Source organism: Euphorbia lathyris, chromosome 7 (assembly GCF_963576675.1).
Source record: "Euphorbia lathyris chromosome 7, ddEupLath1.1, whole genome shotgun sequence".
Classification (NCBI taxonomy): domain Eukaryota; kingdom Viridiplantae; phylum Streptophyta; class Magnoliopsida; order Malpighiales; family Euphorbiaceae; genus Euphorbia; species Euphorbia lathyris.
The window spans coordinates 46,235,470-46,259,263 of record NC_088916.1 but is presented as its reverse complement, the minus strand read 5'-3'; the positions used below and the strand labels follow the sequence as shown (position 1 = coordinate 46,259,263).

Below are 23,794 nucleotides of genomic sequence, written 5' to 3'. Positions count from 1 at the left end.
TCTGTCCGAACTACAAAGGAGCCCCATAAGTAAGGCCGCCAATGAGTAATTGCCTTGGCTAACCCAATTAATTCCTTCTCATAAGCCGAAAGTTTGCGATGATGAGTAGCAAACATACGGCTGTAAAAAGCGATCGGTCGATTATTCTGCTGCAATACAGCCTCAATTCCACTACTGGAGGCGTCACACTCCACAATGAAAGGTAAAGTAAAATCTGGCAAAGACAGCACAGAAATATAAGACACTACTAGTTTGAGTGCTTGGAATGCTAGAGATGCTTCTTCAGTCCAAATGAAAGAATTTTTGCAAAGAAGAGAAGTCAAAGGGGCTGCTATTGCTCCATAATTCTGCACAAATTTTCGATAATAGCCTGTCATGCCCAAAAAACCCCTCAAAGCCTTAACTGAACCCGGTTGTGCCAATTCAGTATTGCTGCAGTTTTCGCTGGGTCTGCCGGAACCCCTGCAGTAGAAATCACGTGCCTCAAATAACTGACTTCTTGACGACCAAAAGAGCATTTGGACTGTTTAAGGAACAATTGATGTTGTTGAAGCAGTGAAAAAACCAATTTCAGATGCTGAACATGCTCCACCCAAGTTGTGCTATAAATCAGTATGCCATCAAAGAAAACCAGAATGAATTTGCAGAGGTAGGGCTGAAACACACCATTCATTAGAGCTTGGAAGGTGGACGGGGCGTTAGTAAGCCCGAACGGCATCACCAAGAACTCAAAGTGACCATGGTGCGTCCGGAAAGCCGTTTTAGGAACTAAGTGTGGCTCCATTCGAACCTGCCAATACCCGGAGCGCAAGTCCAATTTAGAGAAATAATGTGCTCCATGAAGTTCATCCAATAATTCGTCAATAACCGGAATTGGGAATTTATCCTTAATAGTCTTAGCATTCAAAGCCCGGTAATCAACACAAAATCGCCAAGAGTGATCAACCTTCTTTACTAAGAGTACAGGAGAGGAAAATGGAGAATGACTTGGCTGAATGATGCCTTTTTCCAACATCTCCTTACACTGCCTCTCAATCTCATCCTTCTGCATATGCGGATAACGGTAAGGGCGAACCACTACTGGATCAGTTCCGTGTTGGAGGATAATGCGATGATCATGGTTCCGCTGAGGAGGCAGCGTTGCTGGCTCTTGAAAGATAACCGCAAATTGCCTTAATAGGGCTAGGAGATCGTTTTCACGATCTTGAGAAGAAGGAGAAGTAATTAGAGTTAAATTTGGAGTTAGACTCTTTATTTCTCCCTTAAATTCAATCTGTTGGCCCCACTTTTCAAATCTCATTGATAAGGAAGTAAAATCCCACATAATGGGACCTAGTGTTTGAAGCCAATTAATTCCCAATACTGCGCCAATTCCTCCCAAGGGAAGCAAATAAAAATCTACAGAAAATATATATTCAGCGATAATTAAGGGAATTGAAATGCAAAAACCTGTACTCCGTATCCGCTCTCCATTAGCCACTGTAACAACAATATTTTTCTTCCAATTTTGCGGCTTCAAACCCAAAGAATCTGCCAGCGTTACATCCAAAAAATTATGAGTGCTGCCGGAATCGATTAAAATCAGGAGAGGGTGATTACTCAAAGAACCCTTAACCTGCATCGTTTGATAGGCATGGTTTCCAGTAATGGCATGGATGGAAACCTTAGGTTCTTCAATCGGTTGTACCCATTCTATTTCTTCCCCTTCAGATTCTGATTCCTCTAATCCTTCAATCCAAAATAATTTCTTACATCGGTGTCCCTGTGAGAATTGTTCATCGCAATTAAAACACAAATTCTTGGCCCTCCTTTCTTCCATTTCTGCCTTGGATAACTTCTTGAAATACCGGGATGGATGGGGTTCCTGTTTCACTGGAACTGAATCAGGCTGATGTTGGGAAGAAAAAATTGGTTTTTGTTGCCAATACTTCCTCCGCTCATACAACCTGGCGTAATTCATCGCTGCAGTAAGGGCGGTAGGTTCATGCAATTCGACTTCGACTGCTATATATTCTTGCAACCCACTAATAAAAATCTGAATTTCCTGTGCAGGAGACAAACTCGTGGTTCGCGCCGATAACTGTTCAAACTTGCGCTGATAAGCCTCCACAGAACTAATCTAACGCAATTTCGACAATTCCCCCAAATTGTTGCCATGAGATATGGGACCAAAACGAAGATGACAAAGGTTTTTGAATTCATCCCACTGCAAATTCGGTTTGTCCCTGTCCAATTTCAGGAACCAAAATTGGGCGTCTCCATCCAAATGTGCAGCCACCGTTCCGATCCTCTCCTCTTCCGGAATGTTTTGGTGGCGAAAATAGTAATCGCAGCGACTCAACCAAGGAAGTGGGTCACTGCTGCCATCGAACTTAGGGAATTCGATTTTGGGTTTGCGCGAAGTTCCTGTACTTGTATTCTGATCACGATCTCTGTGACCTCTGTTAGCACTGGTCTCTTCATTGTAGCGTCCCTCGGAGCGAGCTGAAGCTGAAACGACCTCGTTTGCCAAGTCGTTTAATCTAGCCTCCTGTCGTGCCTGATTTGCCTCTTCTCTCGCTTGATCTTCCTGATATTGTGCCATGAAGGCTTCGAATTGTTGCTGTAATCCACTTATGCCGCCCATAACTCCTGGCTCTGATACCAAGTTGTTATGGTCCCGAGTTAGTGATCTAGTTATGTATCTACAACCAGGTCACTCTACCTTCTTCTTCTAAGGTTTTCTGCCTTTAGAACCTATGATTCTAAATATTGAGGATCAATTAAAGAGAGAACCTCAGATCTCTGAGTTTTACTTGATGAAATGGAACTTAGGTATTCTCCCTTTGTTCCTCTGCATTTAATTCAAACAAAACACACGTAACTGCTTGTTTACAGTTATTACAAGGAAACTGCTTGTTTACAGTTATTACAAAGAAACTGTCTGCAACTGAAATATAGACACAAATAACTGAAAATTAATTAACAAACTTCTTCTTTCTGCCATGTGAGAACCGTTTATAAACTTGCAAAGGTTTGGGTTGCTTTGGATCCATAACACTAGCTAGAAGAATTAGGAATACCTTGTTGCACATCAACCTGATGAAACAGACATGGCAAAGCAACAAATTCAAATACAAAATAAAATATGCAATATCAAATTTCAGTCCGAGGATAATAAATAAAAATGTCAAGAGGACTTCTGATTTGATTAAGAGAATGGAAGAATAAATTGATTCATCTCACTGAATCAGAATCATAGACACTAAACGTATATATAGGAGTACAAGGTAGAGTCCTGGTAAAACTAGGAAAAGAAGAGTTTGGGATAGGGAGTGTTATCCTAAACACAGCAGACAACCTAAGCATGGATAATTACATACAAATAAAATAATAGAAAACAGAATCATAATGGAATTAGGATAAGCAGCGAAATATTACACGTGATGTGTAATATTATCGCTAACAATGACAAGGTAATTAAATGTCATGAGAACATATATCAATGGTTAGCTTAAACAACAATAATAAAAAGAATATACCCTTTAACTCTTCCCCACTAGTTAATTTATGTTTAATCCATGATAGCAGCTCTAATTATTACTACAAATTAAATATGTAAGTTGAAAACATATCATTTATGTGTATAATTTATCCTGTGCATGCACAACAAAACGCTGAAAGAAGAAATAGATTGACCATACCATGCCGCCAAAGATGCTCGGCTGCATTGCTCTTGCAGAGAAGTTATTTGCTTTTCCATTTTCAATATTCTGCTTATTAGAAAATTTCTGGACAACTTATAAAAGCATGCTCTCTACTTTGAGCCTGATGGGGATGATCATCCGTATGAGGTCGAAGACCTTTGAAGAGCCCTATCAGCTTCAAATGATGCAATGTAAAAAACTATCACTCTTGCTCTTGTTTCAACTTGATACCGAAATCTTTGATTAGCGAACCTACCTGTCCCGGAATCTGCATATATCAGTAAGTATTAATGACAAAATAATTATCTTTTACTTTTCGTGCTTCACAAAAAAAAAAAGGAAAGTATAGGAAAATGGGGCTACTTAAAATCAAGGCCATTACTAGAAGAAAATTATATTTTACTTTTGTAGGTCAAGACTGTCATGGATCCAATTGAACTAAACGCATAAGCTCATAGTTAAGGTCCAATCATAGATCTACTAAAAGCAAAGCTGATAGTTAAGGTCCAATTATAGATCTACTAAAAGCTCAAGCTGATAGTTAAGGTCCAATCATAGATCAAATATCAATCTCTGACAAAGACCATGGCCTAAAAAACAGATATTTCAAAATAAAATATAAAAATAACATCTACCTTTGTGCTTTTGCACACAATTCCTAATCCCATCCCACCTTTGCACACCCAATTTATATTAATGAAGGAAACAAGGAAGAATCTTGCTTAGAGGAAGGAAATTGAGAAGAAGATCTACATAGCAGAACTGGCTAGTAGTTGATCTTGCTTTGCTTTGAAAAGGCAACAAGAAATGCGGACTGACATTTAGCTCAATAGTGGTGCTACACACAATTTCAACTTCAAGAAATTAACAACAGAGAAAATTCTAGGATTCAGAATAACGGTGGGTGATGGTACAAGGTGTGGTTACTGAAAACTGTCTTATTACAGAGCTGAAACTGGGCAGTTTTCTTGTCTCCTTCAAGCATTGGTTTTTTATTCCGGAAATCTTCGTGTGTTAGAATTGCATGGTTAAGAACTTTGGACAAGTAGTGTATAGTTGGCACACCTAGAGAATGAAATTTGGCATAACGGTTGATGAATTGAGCTTCATGGAGTATCACAGCAAAGGAAGTCTACTGCTTCCCTTACAAGCTTAGTTTGAAGGCTCCAAGAACAGTTTGGAAGGCATTGTATGACTGAAGGAGAAATCAAGGGGTGCTGTGGGCTGGAGAACCAGTTGCAATTAACTATGGAGAAAACCGTTGTGTTGGAAGGAGGCTAAAGCAACTTGTTCCAGTCTTTTAGAAGCCTAACGGAAAACCTCTTGTTTGTTCCATCCAACATACCATCAACTTATTATTCTTGGATGAGGCCCTCTAGTTGTACCTCTGTGTTGATATCCTCAAGTTCAGGAGGAAATCCAAAGGCAAGTTCAGGGTATATTGAAGATGGGCCATATCAAACTTAGCCCCAATGCATATTCTAGACAAGAAAGATGCACCTTATTCATATCCTCATTTTCCGGAAGGGGAAATTCAAAGGCAAGTTCAAGGTATGTTGAAGATAGGTAAAATCAAGCCTAGCTGCAACGCGTATTCTAGTCAATGAAGATGTGAGTTGATGTGCGTGCATGCATTGTTGAGCCTTAAATAAGTTAAGTGACAAATGTTGTTTTATATTCTCAAAGTCCAGGTAATTCACAATAATTGTTAGTTTGGGAACTGTTACGGATCGTCTATAGCAGTCTAGCTGTCTTTCCTTATACTTAGCTTAGTCATAGGCTAATCTACATTAAATAGGATTATTGTTTTTTTCTTGTATATAAATATGTGTAATCACTATGATGAAATATAAAACATATCATTCTTCCATTATCTGTGTTTACATGGTATCAGAGCCCACATTTTTTTTTTGAGTATCTACAATTTTTGGTTGAGTCGTGTTTCTCAGCAACAACAACAACAAAACCTTAGTCCCGAAATGATTCGAGGTCGGTTAACATGAACCATCATACAAAAACGTGAAATCAAGCCGTGTCAGCGACATAAATTCTCTCCCTCCACTTCGTCCTATCCACTAACATATTTTCCTCAATCCCCAATAAACTCATATCACTCTTGATCACCCTCTTCCAAGTTTGCTTAGGTCTTCTCATACCCCTCACCATTGCATCCCTTTGCCACTCTTCAGTCCTTCTAACCGGCGCATCAAGCGGTCTTCGTCTTACATGGCCAAACCATCAGTTTTCCCTCATTTTATTCTCAATAAATGTAACCCCTACTTTTGTCCTAATTATTTCATTACTCACCCGATCCTTTCTCGTATGACAACACATCCATCTCAACATACACATCTCCACCACCGACATCTTATGAATGTGACAGTGTTTCACTACCCAACACTCTGTACCATATAACAATGCATGTCTAATTGCCTAATTACCGTGTGGTAGAATTTTCCCTTCAATCTATTAGGCATGCCGGGGTCACAAAGGAAACCCGTAGCACTCTTCCACTTCGACCAACCAGATTTAATCCTATGAGCAACATCTCCGTCCACTTCTCCATCCGTTTGAATAATAGACCCTAAATACCGGAAGCAATCCGAACCCTCGACAACTCTCCCATCTAGGGTGATTGTCTCTACCTTCCTACTCCTATCGCCGTTAAACTTACACTCCAAAGATTCTGTCTTACTTCGGCTCAACTTAAAGACTCTAGATTCCAAAGTTTGTCTTTATAGTTCCAACTTTCTCTCCACGCCTTCTTTCATCTTATCAACCAACACATTATCACCTGCAAACAACATGCACCATATATTTCCGCGAAATGCCTTTCCTTATTGTTTTAGATACATATTCCTGTCTCACACCCCCCTCCCCCCAACTAGAAAGAGAAGTCGTCAATCGGACTCTCCACTAAGTCCGACTATCGTACGAGCAGGTCGTGCCACTCACAAGCCACCATTAATTTTTGCCTCATCTCCCACACGTGTGGCCTCTATTTGAGCTCTGGTTTACTGTTCCGACGTCGTCTCATCAATTCCGGCCTCATAAATAAACGTGTTGATGTTCCTTTTCAGTTGGTCCATTATGTCCTCTAAATACATTGCTTCTATTATTGGCTTAACGGTCTGCTCTGTTCTATTTTCTTGGGGTGTTTCAGTTATTGGTTGCTATCAGAATTGATTAACATAATCGTGAGAGTATTATGTTGATTGGTGGTTTTGTTGTTTGGGAATTCTATCTATGCTTTGTTCGTGATTGAACAAAATCATTATTCTGTTAATTGGTGTTTCTGTTGATTGGGTATTCTATGGGTTGGTGTTTCTATCTGTTTTATTGTTGTTTATCTTGAGGTTAAAATGACAGATACTATTGCAAAGCAAATAGTTACTGGGATTGTATCAACTGCCACATTGGTACTCTTGTTGCTTCATTTTGAATGTCTTCCTATTGTTGGATGATGGATTCTGGTGCCATTGATCATATGACTGGCAATCTAGGTATTTTATCAGACTTTAAATCCGTTTCCTTTTGGCTGTGTGTTACTCTCGCTAATGGCTCTTTTGCTTCAGTAATTGGGTGTGGAACAACCTTTCCCACACAGACCATTAAATCATCATCTGTTTTATATGTATCTTAGTTCTCATTTAATTTATTATCTGTTACTAAACTTACCAAAGACTTGAACTATTGTGCCTTGTTCTCTCCCAACCATTGCATTTTTCAAGATCTTGAGACGAAGAAGGTTCTTGGCACGGGAACAATAAAGGATGAGTTGTATCTTCTTGATTCCAGTATTATGTTTGTTTCCAAGACAATGGTATATGTTAGTACCTCTCCCTCTCTACTCAAACTTCATTGTCAGTTTGGTCATCCTCTTGAAATAGTACAAACCTATGTCCGAGTTTTAAATATGAAACTAAGTTAGAATGTGAATCTTATCAATGCGTAGAGCTAAAAATTACAGAACAATTAAGAGCTTTTGTAATCTTACTAATAGAAAGAAGGTTATTTGAGAGATTTGGAGCAAATAGTAAGGTTGACATAGAAAAATTTGGAGAAAGAGAAACTGTCCCAGACTTAACAGATGGAGATGTTAGAGAGGTAAGGATACAAGGGTTAATATTAGTCATGAGATCAGACACCCTGAATCAATAAACCAATTATTTGAGGTGGTTAAAACACAAGGCAGACAAAAATTACCTTCTTGAGGTGACATCCTAGAAACATGAGAGACGGAAGGCAGCAAAACCGAAGGCAACGAGTTGCTTGTAACAGCATTCTGAGCAGTCTTTCTATTCTTTCTCTCAGCTTGTTTGAGTTTGTACCATTTTGGATAACCATGCTTCTCCCAACAAATGTCTTCAGTGTGGTTCTTGTGACAATAAGTGCAAAAACGTTCTTGAGAATTTGAGGATTCCGGTTTAGGTGTATATTTGTGAGCAGCTAAAGCAGAACCTTCAGAATGGATTTCTGCCCCACATAGTAAGTTATCGTTGTACTTCATGAAGAACCATAGAATAATCTTCTTCAACACTCGGCAAAGAAGAAGTAGCCAATATTCTGCAACTGACCCGGTCTAGGTTGTGATCGAGTCCTGCAAGGAAGATGTAGACTCTATCTTCAGCAATACGCTTCCTTTGTTTTTCGGTATCAACATTGCAGGTCATATCAATTGGCCTCCGGTAATCAAGTTCCATGAAGATCGAGTTCAGTTTGTTGTAGTATTCAGTAAGAGACTTGCCATTTTGGTTCAATTGAAAGGATTTCCTAATCAATTCATAAGTTTGAGAAGAATCAGACGCATCCAAATAACTCCTTTTGATTGCATCCCACACTTCCTTGGTTATCTCAAACTGGACAAAGTGTGACATTAGATTGTCGCTCATTGAATTAATGAGCCATGACTTGACTAATGCGTTTTCGGCCTCCCATTCATCATGTTCAAGACTATCGGTGGCTGGTACAGCGACTTTCCCATTGATGTATCGCATTTTTTTTTCTTCCAGGGATGTGCATCTCCAAAAAATTTGACCAAACCCGATAATTAGAGCCATCCAATTTTACAAGAATGAATGAAGGAGTATCTTGAATGGTGACAGAGGAGAATTTCTGCTGGTAGAATTTTCACCATCAGTTTTAGAAGGCATATTGGATGGTTCGGCTAGGGTTTTGAAAAGGAAAGAGGAAAATAATTAGGCTTAACCTTGCTCTGATATGCAGCTAGGTTATGCAAGAATAGGTTATGCGGCTATGGTTTTGGAAAAAAAACGAATAGGTTATGTGGCCAGGGTTTTGAAAAAAAACAAAAGGAATAGGTTATGCGGCTAGGTTAAACCTTGCTCTGGTACCAAGTAGAAAATAATTAGGCGGTACAAGAGACTAAATAGGAAAAGGAACTAAACAAGACTTCTAACACCAACTAACCACTCATATGTCAGCAATTAGACCTTACATATCAACTTATGGTTTTCGGTTAAATGGTTTAATGACCCTTTGTTTCTCAAGCAAGCCAAGTGACGAAATAAAACATTTCAAATTATTGCAAAAACACATACATCGAACCTTACAAAAACCATTTATGTAAGACATGGTTTAACATGAAATAAACTTCTACCACCTTAGCATGCTAATCTTTTTTTTATTACAGTTTCATCACAAAAAACTTACTAGTCATCAATCATTAGGTGACACCCACTTGTGTATCAAGGAAGAGAGCAGTACATGTAAATCCAGTTTTAAAAGTGCAATATAAAAGGAATAACTAAATGAAAATTATACTTCATATTTTTTTTTCAAGTCCACAAAAATTACCTGTTCTTTGTTCATTTTGAATGCTTTGATTTTCATGTGCATTTCCAAAGCTATGATTGCCATGTGGAGGCAATAGTGCTGCAGGTGACACAATAAATTCATCCTGCAAGCCGTGGGCTTTTATGAATCCTTCTAATAGAAAGCCGACAGAATGATGAGGTACTTCTATGGTTTCTCCCCTTATATGCGTGGTCATTATTGACCTCTCTGCAACAACAGCTCTCAGATCTTGCATTGACATTTTTTCAAATATTTGAGGAAGTAAAAGTTTGGCAAGTATTATAGCACTTTCCTGGAAAGAAAACAAAGAAAAAGGAAATAGTGCTGAAGATTAACTGCTATCTGAACCTGATGTATTGCAGTCAGTTTCAGCTTATTGTGTTGACTAATATAAAAAAAAGCATTCATCCTTTTAACTATGGAAACATCAAAACTTTTACATCCAAGCACTGAAATCAGCACAAACAATTTGATCAACAGGAAATCGATGTTTATAAATTATATCCATCATATAACTTCAGTCTTTCAATATCACCTTTTTCTTTCATCTAAAACTATGGAAAGCTAAGGAGCTCTAATGCTTATTAGTTATAGCTATTGTTTCGTCTGCATATCTTGAAGACAGGTAGGTATCAAGAAGCCTATTAAAGCTTTAGGCCTAGTTTGGTATGTCATTGTTAGCAGATGAGCATCACCTTTTTTCTTTTGGATTGTGAAGTTGCTTTGGCAATTAGGAGTTGCGTTTTTTTGCCTCTCGAGGAGAAATGTTTTTCTGTAGAATCTTAATAAGCTTTTGTTCACTTTATGGAGAAAAGATTCAGCGGTATAGAAAGAAGGATAGTAATTTAATTTGTGATGATGCTTTATTATAAAGTTCAGAGAATATGCTCGCATTTCCAGAAACCAGTTTTTGTTCTTCAATTTGCTGTTGGACAGGCGGTTCACATGGTTTTACACGGTTTTTTCTGTATAGACTTTTCTAGATAGTCCAGAACTATTCTTCAGAGAGTGTAATTCTTATTAGCATTACCTTCTAGGGCCTTTGTTCGGAATGCTAATTAAATTCAGAGTCTCGCTTTGATGTATTTCTCCATGTATGTCTCAATTAACAAAATCATATTTCTAATAAAAACAGAACATAAAAACTCGAATTAAAAAGATAAAGAAAAAGTAATAAATACCCGCCATAAGAAGTCCTCCACTGCAGGGTCTGACCGTAGGGCTGAAAGTATTTTCTCACTTTCAATGAAAAAGCAGAGTACCAAAGATTCTGTTATCATGTCACAGATATAAGGCTTTCCGACTAGAACTTCATATATGCCCAATGTGCTCCCGTGTGAAAAAGTTGGATGCAGAGAGTGTTTGTTCCTTATGCTGTTACTCTTCCACTGCACAAAATAATTTATAAATACGAAAAGCTCAAAAAGCAAACTGTACCTGATATGTTCTACAACTAAAAGTAAAAGAGAGAGAGAAAAAGACTTAATTCATAAATCCCCAACTTGCTCAATTACCTTGACAACACCATTAGAAATGAGCCAGATGCCATTCGGTCTGGAGCCTTCTTTGTAAAGTGGCACCCCACGTGATTTCATTGTTCCCTTGTTAGAACCTTCTAGATGTTCACGTAGTGTAGAAGGAAGGGCCCCCAAAAAAGGATGTACAGTAATCAAATGATTTATTTTGGGAATCTCGACTAGAGGAGGATTCCTTTGAAGCCTTTTCAAGTCAGTCTGCAATAAAAGTTTAAGTACGAAGAGCAACACTTCGGCTGGAGGCTGCAGAACCATATTATGAAAAGCACAAGTACCTGTAAAGCATCATGAAGATGAAGCATCTCTTTTTTTTCCAAGAGTCCAACCTTCTCAAGATTTTTCACATAATCACTTAAATGGTTCAATACTGCGTAACTTACTTGTCTGGTTTTCACAACATGCAAAACCTGAAAAAATAATTACATAGTTCATACTCCAACATTACAAATATTACGCCAATAACTGATGTTAAATTGCTCCAGTCAACTAAGGTGTAGGGACAAAAACTAGGTACTCATATCATAGTTTAGATGGTTCTCAGCTAACTAATTCCAACCAGAATCCAGTCTATATCAATAAATATATGCGCAAAGTTTCAAAACCTCTGGAAAAGAGATGCGAACTTCTTCCAAGAATTCTCTGGCTTCCTCTCCTCCTGCCTCACTTTCATTGATGACTGTGAAAGCAATTTCAGTATCACCTAGAAATGCAAGTGCATTTTTATGTTAAAGTTTTTATAAAATAAAAAAGAAGAGATTAAAATCAATAATTCTGAAAGTAGAGAAAAATTATCCACCGGCAGCTGTTGAAAGCATCATTAATATTCACCATCATTACCATGAAAGAATATTGAATAACTGAACATGTTGATCATGTAAGATGGAAATTTAAGCTTTCAATAATGTAGTCACAACCATTAAGATCAAATGCCGAATACATTTGCAATGCATCATAACAGAATAAACATAATGCCCTAAACCGTAAACTATTTACCTATAAACTCGTGCAGTTGCCTTCGTGCAATTCTGTGTGCACGTAGAAATGCAGCACAAATATAACATGCAGATTCCAATCTCCCTACAATGAAATAAGTAACCAGATTTCGTGGGCAAATACTCGATTGAAGAAACCTGTAATAACTCGGGAATTGAACATTAGCCTTTAAGCCCTTCCAATCAGAAAGAGACCCATGAGAAGCAAAGTCAATTGCTTCGTCTACTGATTGCATCAAAATATTTGCAGTACTTCGTGTTATCCTTCCCTCATCAAGCATTTCCCAGTAAGCAGATTGTACACCTGTACAAAAAAATGTCTCTCAATCGGCACTTCAGTCTTTTAGTCCTGGGTTATTGATTATAGGGGTGATTATAGGGGTAGCCACCACCTGACAGGTGATATGGAAAACCTTGGGACTCATTCTGAGTATCAAGGACCAGAACAAGTCACTTCAGGTTTTATAGATAGAGAAGCTTTGAGCTTCAAAAGCAGCACATATTCAAAATATTAAGTATGCCATTATTAGAGTCATATATGATTTAGCTGCTAGTTTCTATTGAACAGAACATATATTACTACGAAAATATCATTACACAGGTTTAACCACTTACAAATGTTAATACTGATTTTTAAAAATAACATACAGCAGTAATTGTGCGAAATCCCTCTCTCACTTTCTCGGGGTCTTCCTTTGTTGGTATATATCTAGCCATTTTTTTGCTATGATTGCTGTTAGAAATAATAAAATATTGGTCCTAGGTCTTACCTATCGGCTTAAGCATTTAAGCCAATTGATCTACAGGCATGGTACGATCCTGGCAAATCCATTTATTAATTGAATATCAAAACATAGTAGGATGGGTCCGTGCTATATACACTTAAAGCTCAAGGGGAATTTACGTGATGGAATGTGTCAAAGATAATAATAAAAGTTATTCCTGAACCTTAGCTATCAGCTTAACCTTTTGGTTAAATCCATATGGGCCATGTTAGTAAGTAGTGCTCGGTTTTTGACAGTGGGATTGTTGTTTCTAGATGCGCATGAGATGATTGAATTTTGAATCTTTTGGCTCAAATATGCCCTTCCCATGATTAGATTTGACTCTTTTTCGTTGCTCAATATAAGTTTTTGTGGATTCCATATTTTCGTTGCTCAATCTAGAACGATTTTAGTAAAGAGATTAATTAAAAACTTCAAGTATATGGGTGGGTGTACTTATGAAGTGAATTGGTCGAGGGGAGGACAATTAGGAGTTAGAACTATTCTTTATCTGCCTGGGATGGAGTTTGAAAGGTTAGAACAGTTCTTTTTCTACTGTTTTCTTTAGGGTCAAGTTAATAGGAGCCACGCATATGAGGTTTTATGTTTCAAGGAATTTAAATAATTCAGTAATTTTTTAACTATAAAACCTAATTAAATATGAAGAATTTTGACACCATACGATACCAAATTAGCTATACTGATATGGGCAGTACCATAGCAGCGTAAATGTCTGCAACCTAATATCACAACTATTTCAACAAAAGAGAAAATATAGTAACATTATATCAATAGCTCATACATACAAAATAAAGGAAGTATGCATAAGTTTCAGTTTTCATTCTGTTACATTTCAGCATCCACATTTTATATTTGGCAGTTCTTTTGCTTAAAAAAAGTTATTTACCTCTGAACTTGAACATGAAAAACATAAACATCAGCAACATCACTTTCACGGAATAAATTATCCCATTTCATGCAAATCCATAATGAGAATCGTTTATTTATTTTTATTTTTTTTGGTTATGAATACTAGCTAACTGAAGAGTTTAAGGATTCAGCAAATATGTTCTGAATAATATTTTGCCACTACATGCATGCATACATAAGTATGTATAAATCAGAAAAACCATATTGAAAGTGTCAGATATTAATATGAATTGGGCCTTTAACTATTAGCTTAACCTTTTAATTCAATTGGTTCCATGACATGGTATCAGAGCCTCTTTGACCAAGTGATCAAAGGTTCCAATCCTGACAACCTCATTTGTTGATTAAATTGCAGAACATGGTAATATTGGTCTATGTTGTGCACGCTTCAAGCCTAGTTGGAATTCGTGTGGGGGTGTGTTAGATGTTAATATGTTCAACTATTAGCTTACCTTTTAGTTCAATTGGTTCCATGACAAAAAGCAAATAGAGATAAATGCAAGTGACTAAATGAGGGAAAAAGTCAAAATATCTATGCATATTCATAGTTCCTATTGAGATAAGGGACTAACATGGTAGCTTTTCCAATCTTATTTCAAATATTATTATACTTTAAATGCCAGAAAACAACTGGCTTACCATTTAGAAGGCGTATGCGGATATCTTTCAAGTTTGCTGTGTCCAGATGACTTTCAACTTCAGCATTTAGAAGGCGTACGCGGATATCGTTCAAGTTTGTTGTATCCAGATTACTTTCAGCTTCAGTTGCACTATGATCATGCAACCGTCCTCCTTCCAAATTATTTAAGCTTGTGATATATCGTTTAACAGTAGGCCAGTCAGCAGGTCCAAGTTCCTCATCATCTCCCAGATCACCAAAAGCTGCTAATGCTTTGTTCAGCATCTCGTACTTTGTATAGTTCAATATATGTTTCTATTAGAAAGAGGCAGAAATCAGATTCGAAGTGGATGAGAGTTTCATAACAAAGTAGATTGAAGAGATTGCCAATTTTCATCCGTAGAAACACTAGAGAATAAGAAGAATGTTGTGTAATCCCACAAGTTTGGTTGAGAGAAATCTCAATGAATTGTTTATCAGAGGATGTACATGTATTTATACAAGAGTAATAAGCTAAACTATGAAAGTGATTTAAGGCTAATTAATGTCTATGGACTATTGACAGCTATCCCTATGTTGTCCATTCACACTATAATGTATATTCCTATTTATCTACTCATACTATAGCAAGCTAGAGCATAGATATTTATCGTTTCGGACTTGTCCCCATTTAAGGCCTTAGTGAAGAAATCTCCAAGATGCTCATCGGTTCCAATGCAGGCCGTAGAAATGATGTTCTCTTCTAGCTTCTCACGAATAAAGCAACAGTCTACTTCAATATTCTTGGTACGTTCATGGAACACGGGGTTGGAAGTAATATGAAGAACTACTTGATTATCACACCATAACTTTGCTGGAGTAGTGATCTTGAATTCGTGTTCGAACAATAGATGACGAATCCACATAATTCACAAACTATTGAGACATTGTTCGATACTCAGATTCTGCACCGAGACAAGATACATGTTTGCTATCACCGGGACAAGAACACGGGGTTGGAAGTAATATGAAGAACTACTTGACTATCACACCATAACTTTGCTGGAGTAGTGATCTTGAATCCGTGTTCGGACAATAGATGACGAATCCACATAATTTCACAAACTATTGAGACATTGCTCGATACTCAGATTCTGCACCGGGGCAAGATAGATGTTTGCTTCTTCCTCTTCCAAGAAACTAAATTCTAAATTTCCTCCAACAAAGATAAAGTAGCCAGTAGTGGATCTCCTATCATCTTTGTCTCTTGTCCCGTCTCGATCGGAGAAACACTTAATCTTAGTGAAGGAATCAGAAAAACATTCAATCTAGCTATGACCATGATTCTTGTAAAATAATCCAAGTAACATAAAATTTGTTCAAGCCAGTATGTGTTCCGGTGGTATTTTTTTCAACTATAAAAATAAATAGAAATACCCATAAATAAGAAATACTGAATGGTTTATTTTAAGTTAGGCCTAATACACAAATAACCCTCTGAACTTGTCCAAATGTTGCAACTGCCCCCCTCAACTTTCAATTGTAACAACTTACCCCTCAAACTTGTCCAATTATAAAATATAACCCCTCAAACTTGTCCAATTGTAAAACATAACCCAAATTTGAGATTTTTTTTACCCCGTACTTGAAGCAACCGTAAAAATGTTTTCCCGAATTCGTATCACGCTATGAAATCTTCAATGGAGCTATTTCTCCACATAAACACATTTTCACCCACATAATATCCCAAAACTTTGAATCAAGAAATCACTAAAAAACGAATAGCAATAACAAAAAGAAGAAGAAGTTGAAGAATTGAGGATTTGGTTACTTAAATACAGTCCGTGTTAGCAATTTGGGGTTCTGTTTTACAATTGAACAAGTTTGAGGGGTTATGTTTTACAATTAGACAAGTTTGAGGGGTAAGTTGTTACAATTGAAAGTTGGAGGGGACAGTTGCAACATTTGGACAAGTTCAAGGGGTTATTTGTATATTACGCCTTTAAGTTACTTATACTTGCAAATACCTATAAAACATTTTTTTTAATTAAATTAACATTCTGAATTTTCTTATATTACTAACCTTATTCTAAATTCATATTCTAGTTCATGTCATAAGATGTGGCTAAGTTTTACGCTGGCCGCCACAAACCTACCACAACCCTCCTTTGTTCGGGCTTGGGACCGGCTGTAAATGCCACCAAGTGACCCTCACAGAAGAAGGTCATGCGAGAGGCTAGAGCAAAGATGAATCGGGATCTATATACAAGATTGGATACGAAGGAAGGGGAAAGAGACATATATAGAATTGCTCGAATGAGAGATAGGAAGACGCGAGATCTCGGAAAAGTTAAATGTGTGAAGGATGTGAACCAAAAAGTCCTAGTTGGAGATAAGGATATCAAGGAACGATGTAGGTCCTATTTTGATGACTTATTTAATGGAGATCGCGGACAAGATATTGGAGATATAAGTATCCCTCACGATATGATAAATCGTGACTGCATGCGGAGAATTCAAAAGGGTGAAGTCAAAATGACATTAAATAAAATAAGATTGAAGAAAGCAGTAGGACCTGATGGCATCCCTATTGAGATTTAGAGATGTTTGGGAGAGAGAGGAATCAAATGGTTGACGACGTTCTTCAACAAAATTTGGAGACACAATAAGATGCCATCAGAATGGAGGAAAAGTATCATAATCCCTTTGTATAAGAACAAAGGTGATGTCCAAGATTGTGCCAACTATCGAGGAATCAAATTAATGAGTCACACTATGAAACTTTGGGAGCGAGTGATCGAACAAAGGCTAAGGAGGACAGTGAAGATCTCGGAAAACCAGTTTGGCTTTATGCCAGGAAGATCAACTATGGAAGCCATCCATCTAATGAGACAATCAATGGAGCACTATCGAAATAAGAAGAAAGATTTGCATATGGTTTTCATTGACTTGGAGAAGGCATATGATAAGGTATCAAGGGAAGTACTTTGATGGGCCTTAATAAGGAAAGGCATTTCGCGGAAATATATTGACATCATAAAGGACATGTATGAGGGAGCATGCACGAGCGTACGTACCAGTGTTGGGAAGAGTGAAGAGTTCCTTATTACGATTGGAGTGCATCAAGGTTTTGCACTAAGCCCATTTCTTTTTGCCATCGTTATGGATGAAATAACGAGTTCACTTCAAGATGGTATACCATGGTGCATGTTGTTTGCAAATGATATTGTGTTGGTTGATGAGACGAAAGAAGGTGTGGAGAGGAAGTTGGAACTATGGAGACAAACTTTAGAATCTAGAGGCTTCAAGTTGAGCCGCAGTAAGATATTTGGAGTGTAAGTTTAGCAACGATAGGAGTAGGGAGACAGGGACAATCACCCTAGATGGGAGAGTTGTTCAGGCCTCGAAGTGCTTCCAGTATTTAGGATCTATTATCCAAACGGATGGAGAAGTAAATGGGGATGTTGCTCATAGGATTAAATCTGATTGGGCGAAGTGGAAGAGTGCTACAGGTTTCCTTTGTGACCCCGGCATGCCTAATAGATTGAAGGGAAAATTCTACCGCACGGCAATCAGACCAGCATTGTTATATGGTACGGAGTGTTGGGCAGTGAAACACTGTCACATTCATAAGATGTCGGTGGCGGAGATGCGTATGTTGAGATGGATATGTGGTCATACGAGAAAGGATAGGGTGAGTAATGAAATAATTAGGACAAAGTAGGGGTTACATCTATTGAGAATAAAATGAGGGAAAACCGACTAAGGTGGTTTGGCCATGTAAGACGAAGACCGCTTGATGCGCCGGTTAGGAGGACTGAAGAGTGGCAAAGGGATGTAGTGGTGAGGGGTAGGGTAGACCTAAGCAAACTTGGAGGATGGTGATCGAGAGTGATATGAGTTTATTAGGGATTGAGGAGAATATGGTAGTGGATAGGACAGAGTGGAGGGAGAGAATTTGTGTCGTTGACACGACTTGATTGCACGGTTTCATATGATGGTTCATGTTAGCCGATCCCGAATCATTTCAGGACTAAGGCGTTGTTGTTGTAGTACTAACCTTATTCTAAATCTCTTCTTCCTCAAGACCATTAAAGCTACCTATCATATTAATGTTTTATATTAATATTTTATAGCCATTTTTTTATTTGCCACATTTCTTATCTTTATATTAATGCTTTTCATTGTTACGAGGACATAAAAAAAACTCTTCCTCCAAGCCCCGGAAGCTACCTATTATAGGAAATTTACACAATCTTCATTTACATCTGCATTTCCCATCCCACTAACCCTTACCTGAACATTTTTAAACGGATCTATTTATATAAAATCAAAACTAGATAAATCATATAAATTGTATCCCTCCTAAAATAAGAAATAAAAATACAAAAATTATTTACACTTTCTGATGAGGACCAAAAGTTGATGTTACAGAAGTTTCACCCATCAAAACCCTAAAAGTTAAAATATATTCGGTTTTGTTCAGTTTGGACCGAACCAAAAACCAAATTACCTAAAAAACAAGAACCGAACTGAATTACAATTTGGTTAGTTTTTTTGGTTCACCCATAAATGTAATAAATGTAAGCATGCCTAGATTGCTAACAGTAGGGTCCAGTGAGGTTGCAGGAGTAACTAGGGAGAACCTTGTATAAATATGTGTATTCATCTAAGTTAATATATCCATGCAGTCTCTTAGTCTACATGGTACCCATGGACTTCTCTATATTTCCATAGTTTATAGCATGGTATCATAGCCTTGTTTTGGCTGTTGTTTTGGGTTTCTGGGGTGAGATTCCAGAATTTGTGTTCTGCCTTGTGTACAGACTTTTTGGACCTAAGGTTCCAAGTCTCAGCTCTTTTCCAGTGTCGTCGCTTCTGTTTTCAACTTGTCTGCCCGATTAGTTTTTTCGGTGAATTTCTTCTTTTTGTTGACGTTTTTGGCAACCTCTTGTCATTGATGTTTGAACTGGGTTATGTTTCTCCATTTCCAACAAGGATTGTTGTTCCTCCGTCATCTCGTCGTCTACCTTTGCTTCTCCAATTTGTTCTTTTGGGTGCGTCTTCCAGATTATATTTTATATTCTAGAGTATCTTGAGTGTGGAGCGGCCTCTTGCCAAATAAATTGGCAGGGGATGGCTTGCCCCCAGTACACCCTTGTGGTGGGACCCCTCCCCGGACCCTCGCTCAGCGGGGACGCGTAGTGCGACCGGGCCGCCTTTTTTTTTTTTTTTAGAGTATCTTGAGTGTATTCTCTTTAAGATTATGTTATATGTACCTATAGCAAGCTCAGCATGATTAAAATCCATGCTTCAGCTTGAGGAGTGTTACACAATAAGTCAATGTAATAAATGTAAGCATGCTTAAAGCTACTATGACAGCTAGATGGCTCATAGTAGGGTCTAGTGGGGCTGCTATGTTTGATTAATTGTAGGAGTCACTTAGGATGAACCTTGTATAAATATGTGTATTCATCTTAAGTTTAATATATTCATGTGTCTCTTAGTCTACATGGTATCCCATAGACTTCACTATATTTCCATGGTTTATAACAAGAGCTAAACTAGGAAAGTAAATCAATGCTAACCAATACCTATAAAACTGTTAATCTCTATGATTATGCCTATAATGTTGCTAATCTAATATGACAGCCATGTACATCTGTAACATCATTGATCAAACAGAATTTCCATATCGCCATTCCATGCATATTTTTATACACAAATGCTCTTAGAAAATTTCACCATGAGATATTTTTCACATGATAAACCCAGATGCCATTGCAGAAAACTTGTCATAGCGTACAACAAAACCCAACAGGCTAAAAGGATTGTTTTGGCAAAGTAATTTTCTAGATGCAAACATAAACATCACCTTGGTAGCCAATAGCTTATCCATATCAAAAAGATGCAGAACAAACTGAGTAGTGGATCCGTTCACAATAAGTGTCAGAAATACAATTCCACCAGTAAAGAAAACAAACTGCAAAGATTATCAAGAGAACATAAATTAATATGCTCTAAAATGTTATTCTTTTCTCCTATCTGATTTGATGGACAAAAGTTGTAGTTAGGGAAAAAAAGAAAGAAATAAATATTACTTGCCCTAAAAACTCACAAATGTTCCTGTTTCAGTACTGATATATGTCGAGTTGTCGCTAGTGCGCTAACACAAACAAAATAAAACAATTAAAAGAAAAACACAAGTCTATGCATAAATTACTTATAGTTGTATATATTATCGACAGCTGTTTAGGAGCTTGTCAAAGGATTGATAGTATTTCCTAAATAGGTTGTTAGTTGTAGTATTTCTTCATGTACAAAAATTCTTTTTTTTTATACATATATAAATCCTTCATGTTTATACATACAAGTAGCATGGATGAGTATGATAAAATGATAGGCCTATTCGCCCACAAATCTCTGTAAAATAACTCCAAATTATTTGCAGAAATATAATAGAAAGTTCACATTAAGTAAAAGACTTAGGTAGTTCTGGATGAACTTAATGGAGGAAATGACCAATTTATGGTCATTGAAAACATGTTCTACTTTGTACATGTTTTCAAATATTTCCCAATTTATATTTTGAGTCAGAAACTACCAATCCACTAGTCATACTAGCAAAAACAATCCACAAGTCAAACTGGTGGATGGTTAGGGTATGTTTAGCTTAGAGGTTAGATAAAAAGTGGTTATATATAAGTAACCTTGCTTGAAAAAGGTGATTATTAAAAATGGTGGTTTTTTAATGGTTAAAAACCTCCAAAAACCTTCCATTTTTAGTCACACCAAACTGGAGGGATTTGGAGGTTTTCTCTACAAAATCTTTATAAAACCTTTATTTTCATCCGAGCAGATTTTTTAAAGGTTAATTATTCAACCTCACTACACCTCACCTCACCCTCCCTCCCCTTCCATTATTTAACCTCCTCTAAGATCCATCCAAGTAGACCCTTAAGAGAACCATTTTTCTAAGCAATTGGGCTTTGCACCAGTTAAATTGGAAAATATATTGCAACTCTTTTTTCTCATCATATTTATTTAATAATTAATATTTAGGGTAAATAATTTATTACTCCCTATATTTTTACATAATACACTGTTTAGTCCTTGACCCCGAATCATTTCGGGACTAAGGATTTGTTGTTGTATACTGTTTAGTCCTCGTATTTTAATCATACAATGTTTAGTCCTTAACTTTTGTTCTATTCAACGGTAAACTGTTTATTAATTCAAATATTTGAGGGACTAAACTGTTGAATAGAACAAAAGTTAAAGGACTGAACAGTGTATTATTAAAACTCAAGGACTAAACAGTGTATTATTAAAACTCAGTGTTAGGTAAAAATGTAGGGCTAATAAATTATGTACCCTAATATTTAATATAATATTTTAGAGTAAATTACACCTATGGCACCCAACCTTTAGCTTGTTTCACACTTTGGTACCTTACTTTCACTTTTGAATATATGAACTTATCACTGGCCTTACACTAAGGCCTTGTTTGGACGGGGGTATTTTAAAGTAAAGTAAGGTAAGTGAAGTGTATAGAATAACTTGTTGTGTTTGTATAGAAGGTAAGGTAAGTGATGGTTTAATAATGTAATTGTGTTTGGTTTGATGGTAAAGTAAAGTAAGGTAAGGTTATATACAAAATTACTTTTATATCCAAACAATGCCTTATTTTAAAATAAACATATAGGGTAATTTTGGAAAAGAAAGATCTGTCACCTGCCTACCCTCCAATTTGGGGTGTAAAGAAAATTAGCTAAATTTCACCTCACCTACCCTCACTATTACATTCAATTACACCTCAAAACAAACAAGATTACTTACCCTCCCTTACTTTAAAATACCCCCATCCAAACAAGCTGTAAAGTGCATATGACTTGCTATCAAAGCTTAACTACTCCCTCCGTTCCATTATATAAGTCATTTTAGAAAGTGAATTTTTTTCCAAAATATAAGTCTTTCTACTTTTTCAAGAATTTTTAGTTTATTTTTTTGGTCCAAACATTGAATTTGTCTTGGTTGTCAATGTATCCAGGTGTTTTTTAACATTCCAAGGCTTATTCCCCAACCATTACATGAGAGAGAAATTTTTTTAAGTTAATCAATATAAATTCATTAATTTGACCCTATATTACTTATATTTCTTAATTAGTGTGGAACACCCTAAAATAACTTATATAATGGAACGGAGCGAGAAACGTAACATTACATAATTTGACCAAAATATTTTAATTTCTACAAGTCCCACTAATATTGAAAATACACTTCTATATATTTAAGATATTAAAATATTAAAAATATTTTGTTATTATTATTTTCTCTTCGCTCTCTCCTCTCCAATTTTAATAAAAGTATAATTTTAATATTTTAAATATATATGTTTAAATATACTTTTTTATCAAAATATTTTTGTTTTAAAAATATATTTAAAATATTAAAATTAAACATATAATATTTCATTTTAATATTACAAATTATTTTATTTTTAAAATTACTTTAGTAAAATAAAAATATTATATTAACAATATATTTTTAACATATTTTATTTTAATAAGAATTGTATTTTTATTTTAAATATATTCTCCAAAATATTTAATTTTAAGAAAAACTATATTTAATTTTAAAATATATTTTAATAAAATTAGATTAGAGAGAGAAGGAATAGAGGAGATAAAAAAATATAATTTGAATATTTTAAATATATAAACGTCTATTTTCATTATTAGTGGGGCCTGAATAAGTCAAATACTTTGGTCAAACTATGTCATCATGTTTTCTAATGATTAATTTTGATGTCAAGTCATATGTATTTTAGTGTTAGATCAACCAATATGTTCATGTATTTTTATGTGCAAAAGTGAAAGTCATGTACCAAAGTGTATAACAGGCTAAAGTTTGGACACCATTGGTGTAATTTACCCTAATATTCAATTGCTAAAATTTCATATCTAATAGAATATTAATATAATTCTATTATTTAATGTATAACTTGTAGGATAGAGAATAATCTCAACCTATTTATTGATTTTATTGCCTAGTTCCATGATTACTTGCCTTAACTGATAGTGAGAGAGACAAAGCAACAGCACCCCGCAAACCTGACCATATGAGAATAGCAGCTTCCTTCCAATCCAAACCATAACCAAGATATCGCAAAAGTGGATACATTACTCCAACAGATATGAACCGAGATAATTGCACAAAAACATATAGAAGAAAAAGATATCCCCAAGAATGTCCTGAAACGAAAACAAAAAGAAAGCTAGCTTTTTAGTGTTTATATAGATAGATGTCATGCCATTATACAACTGTGTCTTCACTTTAATAAGCAGCAAAAGAAACTGAGATTTGGATCAGACCATTTGGCCAGAAAATTGTTAATAAATTAGGCCTAAATAGTAATCATAGTTAATATTTCTAGGTTAAAATTTAAGAAATAGTTCCCAATCGCATACAT

At 36.2% G+C, this 23,794-nt stretch overlaps 1 protein-coding gene across 5 annotated transcripts in view; it reads right to left on the bottom strand.

Moving 5' to 3' along the window:
• Positions 1-2,801: 2,801 nt before the first annotated feature.
• LOC136235188 (sodium/hydrogen exchanger 7-like) overlaps positions 2,802-23,794 on the bottom strand; it is a 37,069-nt gene continuing 16,076 nt past the window's right edge. The window contains exons 12-23 of one of the 5 annotated variants that reach the window (XM_066024739.1): positions 23,392-23,576; positions 20,441-20,488; positions 20,198-20,305; positions 14,364-14,658; positions 12,032-12,334; positions 11,641-11,738; positions 11,314-11,445; positions 11,018-11,236; positions 10,685-10,891; positions 9,504-9,795; positions 3,684-3,954; positions 2,802-3,078 (exon numbers count right to left, since the gene is read on the bottom strand). In XM_066024739.1, coding sequence (XP_065880811.1) covers positions 3,821-3,954; positions 9,504-9,795; positions 10,685-10,891; positions 11,018-11,236; positions 11,314-11,445; positions 11,641-11,738; positions 12,032-12,334; positions 14,364-14,658; positions 20,198-20,305; positions 20,441-20,488; positions 23,392-23,576 — 2,021 coding nt within the window. In that variant the 3' untranslated portion in view covers positions 2,802-3,078; positions 3,684-3,820. Of the gene's footprint in view, positions 3,079-3,683; positions 3,955-9,503; positions 9,796-10,684; positions 10,892-11,017; positions 11,446-11,640; positions 11,739-12,031; positions 12,335-14,363; positions 14,659-20,197; positions 20,306-20,440; positions 20,489-23,391; positions 23,577-23,794 lie in introns of those variants that run through there. The other 4 variants (XM_066024741.1, XM_066024740.1, XM_066024743.1 and 1 more) reach the window with 4 other exon arrangements.